This window comes from Nuphar pumila, chromosome 6 (genome assembly GCF_984573655.1).
Source record: "Nuphar pumila chromosome 6, dmNupPumi1.hap1.1, whole genome shotgun sequence".
Taxonomy (NCBI): Eukaryota; Viridiplantae; Streptophyta; class Magnoliopsida; order Nymphaeales; family Nymphaeaceae; genus Nuphar; species Nuphar pumila.
Genome location: NC_143254.1, coordinates 102,958,987 through 102,969,372, shown reverse-complemented (window position 1 = coordinate 102,969,372; position 10,386 = coordinate 102,958,987). Strand labels below are relative to the sequence as shown.

The following is a 10,386-nucleotide window of genomic DNA, read 5'->3' as shown; positions in this document are numbered from 1 at the left end:
AACTAAGTGAGTGTGTGAACAATAAAGTGTTATATTCAATAAATTAAATAACATGTGATGCGCTTGCATCACTTACTCACCACGGGTATTTACCCGATTTGCATTGTTTTTGTCACTTACTTACCATGGGTGGCGGAGCACAAGCGAGTTCCGTTGAGAAATCTGCACAAAAAAATGATGTTTTAAAATGAAGTCACCATGAAAAAAAACTCACTCTAAACAAATGATTTATAAAAAGGACATGCCTGGTAATAAACTAATTGGTTAGCCATATATGGTTAGAAAAAAAAAGGTTAAAATATTTATCTCTTATTCCAATAACAAAAGAACGTAAGAGTGGATATTAACAATGAAGGAAAAGGAGTAATTCTATACACCAAGTGGCTATTGAATTTTATCATGGATAAGCAGGCACTACAATGTAATAATCTAAAAGTTGAGCTAGTTTTTGCAAACAGAGTGCACAGGCTTTTGTAATTTATTCAAATAAAATAAAAAATTTTGATTTAAAGTCCTAACCAAATTAACTAAAAATCCTTAATTAAAAAAATTATGATTCAAATCCCTAATCATAGAAAATAAAAATAAAAGCTCTAATCAAATCCAAGAAAACCCTAATCAAATTAACTATAAAATGCCCTAATTTTTAAATTTTGATTCAAAGCCCTAATAAAACAAAATCAAATAAAAAACCCTAATTAAATTAACTACAAATAGCCTTAATTTAAGAAATTTGATTCAATTGCCTAATAAATGAAAATCAAAATAAAAAATCCTAATCAATGAAAATCAAAGAAAACTAAACAATGAAAATAAAATAAAAACCCTAATTTCTGAAAAAAGAAAAAGAAGAGCAAGAAACCAGGGGTCGACCCCCGGCCGGACACGGCAGGGGGTCGACCCCCGGCCGGACACGGCAGGGGGTCGACCCCCGGCCGGACACGGCAGGGGGTCGACCCCCAGCCGGACATCAAAAGGGGTTGACCCCCTGCCGGACACGACAGGGGGTTGACCCCTTGCCGGACAAGGCAGGGGGTTGACCCCTGGCCGGACACGGCAGGGGGTTGACCCCCTGCCGGACATCAAAAGGGGTTGACCCCCTGCCGGACACAGCGGGGGGTCGACCCCCGGCCAGACATGGCGGGGGGTCGACCCCCCCCCCCCCGGTCGGACACGGCAGGGGGTCGACCACCTACCGGGGTCGACCTTCTGGCGGAGTCGAACCCCTGCCGGAAAACGCAGGGGGTCGACCCCCAATCCATTTCACGGTGAAATACCTGCGGTTGCTCCAGGCAGCGGCGACAGCAGCGGAAGGTTGATGGAGATCGACTTCCGGCGAACGGTGGGGGCCGACAGAGAGGTCGACGGGATGTATAGGGCGACCGAAGGAAGAGGGCGGCAGGAGGGAGAGGGCGGCGGGCGGGAGCAGCGAAAGGAGAAAGGAAAAAGAGGGCTGGGATTAGGGGTAATGCGACATTTAGCGACGGATTAATTCCGTCGCTAAGCCATCGTAATTCAAAAAATGAAAGGCGACAGAAAATATTCCGTCGCCTAGGCCGTCGCTATGTTGCGACGGAATTTTAGCCATCGCAATTCTGTCGCTAACTGCCGTATTTATTGCGACAAAATATTCTCTCGCACAATCCGTCGCTACTTAGCGACGGATTTTGCGAGGGAATATAATATGTCTCTAGTTTCGTAAAATTCTACAAATATAGCGACGGATTCATTTCTCTCGTTAATCCGTCGCTAAGTAGCGACGATATAACTCCGTCGCTAATCAACTATTTTTTTGTAGTGTAGGGGTGGGCATAGGACTGGTCCTGTCTCGGCCCGTTTAGAGCTTGGTCCCTCATAACTTAAGTGCTGCACACAGGCGCTAAACAAAGCAATGTGCACGCAAGTGCGGAACTGAAGTGGCGCACGCAGGCGCTAGATCATCCAAACGCGCACACAAGCACAATAGAGTGAAGGCGTCGTGTCAATGGCTTTTGTTATAAGCACTGTCACAGGCTGCAAGGCAGAAGCACACATACAAGTGATCAGTGGAAGATGCTCACAAGCACGCTTCAAGGCTGGTGCAGGGGTGCAGGGATGGTCTGGCACTCGCACAACAATTATCTGTCATCAACATTATACAACGTGGATCAAGTGCATATAAGAAATACAACATCTATCGTCAGTTGCCGATGCACTTAGTAAATCTTCATTTATAGGTGTGTGTGTTGGAAAACAAGGTGCCCCTTCGTAAGTGCCTCTTCCCATACATCATATCGTTTGGAATGATGCATGGTGACCTTTCGGAAGTGCCTCTTCTCATACATCATACCTTTTGGTATGATGCATGGTGACCCTTCGAAAGTATCCTTTGGATACCTACATATACACCACATGATGGGCAGTGGCTGTGTGTGAAATTGAAGGCTTACAGAGATCGGTCTCTGCTCACCCACTGCTTAAAGGCATGTACTCATCGACAGGAGTAGTTCGGCTGAGGAGATTGCCCGTCTCTCGCATAAACGCCATGGCAGGGACAGGTATGTGACAATATCTCTTCACCAACGTGTTATACATAATGTGTTTCTCCTATGATTCTCCACATTGTCGTATCAGAGCCACGGTTATAAGTCTGGTTTGTCCCCCTACGATCCATGTTTTTTCTTCTCTTTGTATTTCTGTTAAAACAGAAAAGATGAAAAAAAGGAATCAACGTTTTTTCTTAGGGCTGGGTCCATTTTTGGAACCGGTTCAAACTCAGATCTTTTTGGATCTTAGTCAGATCTAGTTGGACCTGACCCGTAGAGAGACCTGATTTTATTAAATTGGGTCAAATTGTTCATCTCGAGAATCGAACCATTTCGGTTCGAGACCCGACTCGGTGACTCAGCGACTCAGCTATGCCATTTTTCTCTTCTCTCGTGTCTCGGTCGACGGCATCTGTCACCGGGATACTGCTAAAAAAAAAAACTAGAGAAGGGAAGGGCCTTACCGCTGGGACAGCCGGATCCGGGGTCGCCGCGGGCTGAAGCGCCGGAGGGGAGAGGGTTTATCGCCGAGAAATGGGTTTCTTTTGCCGTTCGGTGACATGCGGCATCCGAGGGATGTCTGCCGGCGTAAGGTGGCTCAATGACGCGGGGGAAAACCTTTTCCCGACGTTGTTCTGCTCCTTGCTGCCGGAGACGCCGGAGGATCGACGTCTGCTTGTCGTTGCCTCGTCTTTACCCCCTTTTTGCTTTTGGGTCGAGCCTCAACGCCGGGAAACGGCGATGCTTTGTGCTCCTCCAGAGGCGTCGATCGCTGATGGTCCGCCCGCCGGTCACCGGTGGTCAGCCCACCGGTCGCTGGTGGTCGGCCCATCGCTAGCAGTTTCCCCCCATTTTTTTCTCTATGAGGTTTCGAGAAGAATGAAAAAATAACCCTAATAGGTTTTATTTTACTTTTTGGATTGGGTCTGGTGTTTGCAGACCCGATCCGGGGGGGTCATGACCCGGGTCCAATAAAGCTTTCTGGATCCAGATCTAACACTGTATCCGACCCGGACTAATGACCCGGTACCCAGATGCATTTGGATTTTGGATCCCGGATATTGTTCCACATTGAACCCGATCCAGTTCCCGTACCGGATAATAGGGAACAAACTAGTTCTAGAACCGATCTGTTCAGAACTGGAAAAGCCCGTTCCAGAACAAATCTGTCAGGAACTGGACAAATCGGTTCCAAAACCGGTTCATCCGGTTCTGGGCCCGGTTCTATCAGTTTCAGACCGGTTCCTTGTTTTTTGGGACCGGTTCTAGGCATAACCGAACTGGTTCTAAGTGTTTGAGGGCCGGTTCAATGTTTTATAGAATCGATTTTGACTGTTCTAGTCTGTTTCAGTACTTTTTTGATCGGTTCAAAGCTTTTTCAAACCGATTTGTGGGTTTTCTGGACCGTTTCACTGCTTTATGACCGGTTCAGAAGCCATTTTCACTGTTTCTTTATTCTTTTTGAATATTTTATGTATAAAATGATCGGTTTGAATGGTTATGGTGTCGGTTCAATGTTTTTGGGGCTCTCTTGGACCATTTTGGAGTATCGTTGTGATTGATTCATCAGTTTAGAATCAATTAAGAAGTTTTAAGCACTTTACATGTATAACACTTAGTTTATTTCTCACATTATGCTATGATGCATGATGTTTTCATTAATGTCTTAGAAATATGTATTTTTGTGCATCATATAGACAATATTGACATAAAGAATGATATTTGAATTGTTATTAAAATGCATTTGTAATCACCAAAGTGATCAAATGGATGCTTAATTAAGTTATTTTGTACCAATAATGGGATGAGTCAATATTAGAATTGTGTTAGACTTGATGAAATGATGGACTGCCCAAAGACAATGATGTCATGTTCAGAGTCACAAGAATCGAACAAGCGTGGAGGAAATTGAACTCCACCAAAACACCAAACTTATTAACAGCTCGCTACATTGGTACCACATCTGCTTTTATAAGAAGTATAATCTTTTATAAAAGCTTCGATATGGGACTATTGTTTCTTTCAATTCTCACGTCAACGCCTCAACGTCATGAAGAAAGATAATGTTGAGTTCGAAACACAAGTTACTCGAAATTAAGTATGGAACTTAAATAGTATGGAGAAATACAATCGCAAGCTTACTCTTTAAATAGTATGTTCTTCTTTCCATCTTATTAAATTCAGTCTGAACAGACTGGTTTTCTGGACATAACTCGCTTTCAATAGACAGCCAAATGCAGAATCCAGCTGCATAATTTCTCTAACAATAGACTCAAGCAAAAAAAAAAACAAAAGAGCACAAAATAGGAAAAGAAAATGACATGGAAGTTGTATTAACCAATAAGCATTACGCATCTTAAAGCATTGTAGTTTATGCTTTTCCCCATTTGAGCAACTTTACAGTCTCCCATGTGAAGTCTGTATCATCACGTCCAAAGTGCCCATAAGCAGCAGTCTTTTGGTACCTGAAATTGCCCCCTCTCTTCAAATCCAAATTGATAGCAATCATCCCCGGCCTGAAATCAAAATTCTCCTTGATCAGAGTGAGTATGTCCTTATCTGGGATATTCCCTGTCTTGTAAGTATCCACAAATACGGAGAGTGGCTCAGGCACCCCTATTGCATATGAGACCTGAACTATGCAGCGACGAGCCAGGCCTGAAGCAACCACACTCTTTGCGGCCTGTCTAACTATATAGGCACCACTTCTGTCCACCTTGGTAGGGTCCTTACCTGAGAATGCACCACCGCCATGAGCACCCCACCCGCCATAGGTGTCAATTATGATCTTCCTTCCTGTAAGCCCAGCATCACCATGGGGTCCCCCAATGACAAATCTACCAGATGGGTTCAAATGAAATATAGTCCTTTCATCAAGGTATTTTGATGGGATCACAGGCTTGATCACATGCTCCTTCAAATCTATTGCTATCTTTTCATTTGTCACAGACTCATCATGCTGTGTGGAGATAAGGACTGTGTGGACTCTCAGTGGGATCATGACACCTCCTTCGTTTCTGTACTCAACAGTGACTTGTGTCTTCCCATCAGGCCTTAACCATGGGCAGGTGCCGTTCTTCCTCACTTCAGTGAGTTTCGCACCAAGCTTTGTGGCTAACACATGGGTGAGAGGCATGAATTCGGGAGTCTCATCTGTGGCGTATCCAAACATGTGGCCCTGGTCACCAGCACCAATCTCCTCTGGCCTCTTGGTAAGATGGCCATGCACACCTTGAGCAATATCTGGGCTTTGCTGCTCAATGTTCACAAGGACATTGCAATTGTCGGCGTCCAGGCCAACGTCTGCAGAGACGAAGCCTATATCTCTACATGTGTCTCTAACGATCTTTTCATAGTTGATTTGAGCCTTAGTTGTGATCTCTCCAAAGACCATGACCATGTTGGTCTTGGTGCATGTCTCGCATGCTACCTTGCTGTCTGGGTCTTGTTCCAAGCAAGCGTCGAGGATGGCATCTGAGATCTGATCACATAGCTTGTCAGGATGGCCCTCGTTTACAGACTCTGAGGTGAAGAGGAAAGTGTCCATCTGCAACAGCCAAAATTGTTGACAGTCAGCAAAAACTTATATAAATGAGAAGCTTTTGAGTGTTTTAGACCATGGTTACCAGAATATCGCTTATGTTACATGGGAATCATGATTTATAAAAGGTGGAATCAGAATCATCAAGAATCACAAATCCCAAAGATGGGAAACTCAATTACATGATACGAGAATCTCAGTTCTCCTGAATGGGAATCCCAATTCTTTCAAGAATCCCTATTCTCATAAGTCCAGAATGTCGATTTCATGACGTTTAGACCATAGTTACCAGAATCGCTTATGCTACACGGGAATCATGATTTGTAAAAAGTGGAATCAGATTCATCAAGAATCATGAATCCCAATGATGGAAAACTCAATTCCAGGATATGAATCTGGATTCTCCTGACCGGGGAACCCAACTTTTTCAAGAATCCCTGTTCTCATAAGCTGAGAATCTCAATTTTGTCGTGACAAACTTGTTTGTTCAAAAATCGTGATTCCTTCAGAAATCTCAGTTCATTTAAGAATTCTGATTCTTATGCTCATGTATTTTTACATATCACTTTGTCAACGATTTCATATGCTGCTTCCTACTAGCTTCTCACTCCCTCAATCATGATTTCATGCGAATTCCCATTCCCACTCTGGTAACTATGTTTCAAACATTAGATGCATACGCTACTGTAAAGAAGGATGAGCAAAAGTAAGAAAACAGAGTTGATATGTAAACAAGGAAATTTCAACTAGGGTCTTTGCCCTTCATATATTCTCAACCTCCGGGCATATATTTAGCATTTCTAGAAAAGAACAAAACAAAATAGAGTTCATGTGCAAAGAAGGATATTCAACTAAAGAAGTGGGTGGAAGAGAACAATACTCTGTTTGTTCTGGTTTATTTGTGTTCTGTTCCTCACATCTATGATGGACAGCGAAACTTGGTTGCTGCCTTTGATCATGAACAGGTTACCACAGATGGTGTGTTTCTAATGTTAGTTGGTGGCATTGAAAGCCTACAGTGACTTAATAGGGTCATGTGGGTTGAACGCAGCAGTAATTCTCTGTTTTGAGTTCTGGTCAGACTATGATCCTTTTTTTTACAACCATCATGGACAGAGAAAATTGGTTGCAAGGATGATATCCATTATTTATGTCGCTACCGTTGGACCTTTTAATCATTTGACAAGTGGAAAGAGAAATTAGTTTGGGGGTGCTTCCCAGGGACCAATTGCAGTAGACATGAGATTTTGTCAAAGGATAGTTTTAGAACATATGAACCAGGGTAGGAGAGAGAGAGAGAAATACAAAAGTAAATTTCAAGATATTGCTATCCTAACAGTCAAATAACCAAACAAATGCATGACATAAGCAAATAACCTTCCACAAGCCTGTGTGAAATAAGTGCATACCTTCCACAAGCCTGTGTGAAATAAGTGCAAATTGAGCTCAGGTAGAAGATTGTGGAGTATGGTGGATGATGAGAAAGCTAGAGAGGAATGAGCTATTTATAGCTTCTTTGCTCATCAACACTATGATTGGGGGTTGGTATTCTACCAACCATGTAAGGGCCATGTTGTGCAGTCGGTCATGTGGGTTTGTCCTCACTCGCTTTGACTTGCATTCTACACAAATGTGAAGGTGGAAAGTGGTGGCCCAGAGGGGTTTGTTGGGAGAGTTGGTGGATCGATGGTGGGTTATTCTCTTTTCTTTTCTTTTTTCTTTGGGTAATTTATATAAACTTGGTGGTGGATGGAGATGATGCCATGGTGGATTATTATCTTTTCTGTTTTCTTTTTTCTTTTTATTCGAGTAATTTATATACTTATGACAATTTTACATTTAACGGCCCAAGTTCTCGAACATTGAAGATAAACGCCTACCTATTCAAGAAATTGCTTACGTGACCACCTGAGTTACTCTTTATATTAGGGGTGTCAACGGGTACGTTAGGTTGGGTTGGGTTGGGTTGGGACCCAGATGAAACCGGACTTGAAACCGATTTTCAGGTATGGTATTGGGTCAGGACCCATGTCTAATTAGGTCCACTATAAGAAAAATCATTCCCACACCCGGATCATACCCAGTAAAATAATATTTTTTTATCAATTTTACATTGAAAAATTGTGGGTCTTAATCGAAACTCGGGTCTAGTATAAAATTTCACAAACTATACCTGGATCCATGTATTAATAGGAGTTTTGGGTCTGAACCCGGGTCTTAATCGGTGCTGCTAACTGGACAGAAATTAACGATCACCCACCTGAAATTGAACTGTTTCAATGACTAAGATTGGAAGAGAGTCCAGAAATTCCCTTCACCAGAATAACATATGCCGCCCAAGGATGAAAATTGCATGTAAATCATGAGAACGAAAACCTGAGAACAATAATTAGGAAAAGGAAAGGAAGATGAAGTAGAAGAAGGTGGTGCATTAAAATAACACAAGTAACCAAAAAAAATTCCAAAAAAGATTAATGAAATGGCCAGGACACCAACTCTATGGACTACAGCCCACCAAAGTTGAATTCTCTCTCTCTCTCTCTCTCTCTCTCTCTTTTCGACAGAGAAAGCTCGGGTTAGGCCGACCCCTACCAGTTATACAACCATACCATTGGGATTCGAACTTGCAACCTTCCAACACAAGGTGATGGGCATTAACTGCTCCTGTCAAACAAGCGGAGCCTCCTGTCCGTTGGTCTCTCTCTGTCTTTTTACAGTTGCATTTTTTCACGAGGATCTTGGGAAAGATAACGTTTTATAAAAATATAAATAAAAATGTAGATATTATAAGAAACTAGGGAAAAAGTTTCTTTTATTGTGTTAATATTGGGTTAAAGCCATGATATTTTCAAAGCAAGTGATGTTTTGAAAATATCATGTTTTTCTTGGTAATAATATATCTTTTGAAAATTTTCTGATTTTATTGTGGTATTTTGAAAAAGGTGGCGATATTGGTGACTAGGACTTTAACTTAATTTCTTCTACGATCTAATAGGGTTGCAAATGGGTCGACCTGATATTGGATCCAAACTTCAATGAGTGGGTCAGCTTCTAGATCTAGGTCGGGCTTGAAACACATGATAGAGTGCTGAATTTGGGCTGGATTCAGAACAAATGTAGCGAGTATTTTGTGTAAAATCAGTACATTTGGCCACATTTTCAATGGGTGCATATAAAGTCAGAGCCAGCTCTGAGACGGAGAGTTATCCGTCAGACCTCGCTATGATAACCATTCATCCATGTGATGAACAGCATCCCAAATACCATATATATATGAACTATTTTTCAGCCGTTCATTTTGCAAACCTTAGATCCGTTCATTAACTGCTCTAAAAAAAGTGGGACCCATTTAGAAGATGAGGTCATTCATCCATGTGAAAAACGGCATCTCACATACCATATATATGAAGTATTTTTCAGATGTTCATTTTGCAAACCTTAGATAGATGCCATTCATCTAGAGCATCAACAGCACTAAAACGAAAACAGGACCCATTTAGAAGATGAAGAGTCGAACCCAACCATGGTATTTGGAATGCCGTTCATCGCATGAACGAACGGCATCAGAACACAAGGTATCTGATGATATCATGGTCTCAGATTTTCCTGTAATTTCCGGATCCAAACGTGACCCACCTGAAGAAGATACTAAAATGCATAAGAAGACAAAAATGGAAAAGAGAAAATAAAAAATATTTTGAGCTCAGATGCGCCATCGTTCGTCACTACAATCGGACAAGCGTGGAAGGAACTCAACTCCACAAGGGCGCCAATTTCTTCACCGCTCACATTGAATTTAAGACGAATCTTGTTTTATAAAAAGTTTAATCTTTTGTAAAACATTCGATATGGGACTATTGTTTATTTCAATTCTCGCGTCAACTGCTCAAACGCCATGAAGATAATGTTGTGCTCGAAACAGTAGACACAAGTTACTCAAAATTAAGTATGTTACTTCATTAGTAATGAAAAATACCGTTGCAAGCTTACTCTTCGAGTCAACGACTCAACGCCATGAAGATAATGTTGGGCTCGAAACAGTGGACACAAGGCTTTTTTTTTTTTTGAAAGGCAAGTTGGGGTTAGGCTGACCCCTACCAGTTGTACAATGATACCATTGAGATTTGAACTTGCAACCTCCCAACACAAGGTGACGTGCACTAGCCAGACAAGCAGTGCCCGTTGGTGAAACAGTGGACACAAGTTACTCAAAATTAAGTATGGAACTTAATTAGTATGGAGAAATACAGTTACAATCTTACTCTTTAATTAGTATATGTTCTTCTTTCCATCTTGTCATTAAATTCATAGTCTGAACAG

General features: G+C 42.0%; 1 protein-coding gene and 1 non-coding gene across 2 annotated transcripts; both read right to left on the bottom strand.

The window, feature by feature from the left end:
* Positions 1-4,723: 4,723 nt before the first annotated feature.
* On the bottom strand, positions 4,724-7,544 carry LOC149835470 (S-adenosylmethionine synthase 1-like). The gene is made up of 2 exons (XM_090010542.1): positions 7,476-7,544; positions 4,724-6,072 (listed from the first exon to the last, which is right to left on the bottom strand). The coding sequence occupies exon 2, from the start codon at positions 6,070-6,072 to the stop codon at positions 4,897-4,899; it is 1,176 nt and encodes a 391-aa protein (XP_089866668.1). The 5' UTR covers positions 7,476-7,544; the 3' UTR covers positions 4,724-4,896.
* A 2,221-nt stretch (positions 7,545-9,765) lies between these two features.
* Positions 9,766-9,853, bottom strand: LOC149835469 (small nucleolar RNA snoR114). Its single transcript, XR_016432905.1, has one exon. It is a non-coding gene; the product is annotated as a small nucleolar RNA snoR114 (small nucleolar RNA).
* Between the last annotated feature and the right edge of the window lie 533 nt (positions 9,854-10,386).

Bases quoted from the DNA above. Each gene is read 5' to 3' on its own strand.
- LOC149835470 (XM_090010542.1), bottom strand. From the start codon at position 6,072: ATGGACACTTTCCTCTTCACCTCAGAGTCTGTAAACGAGGGCCATCCT.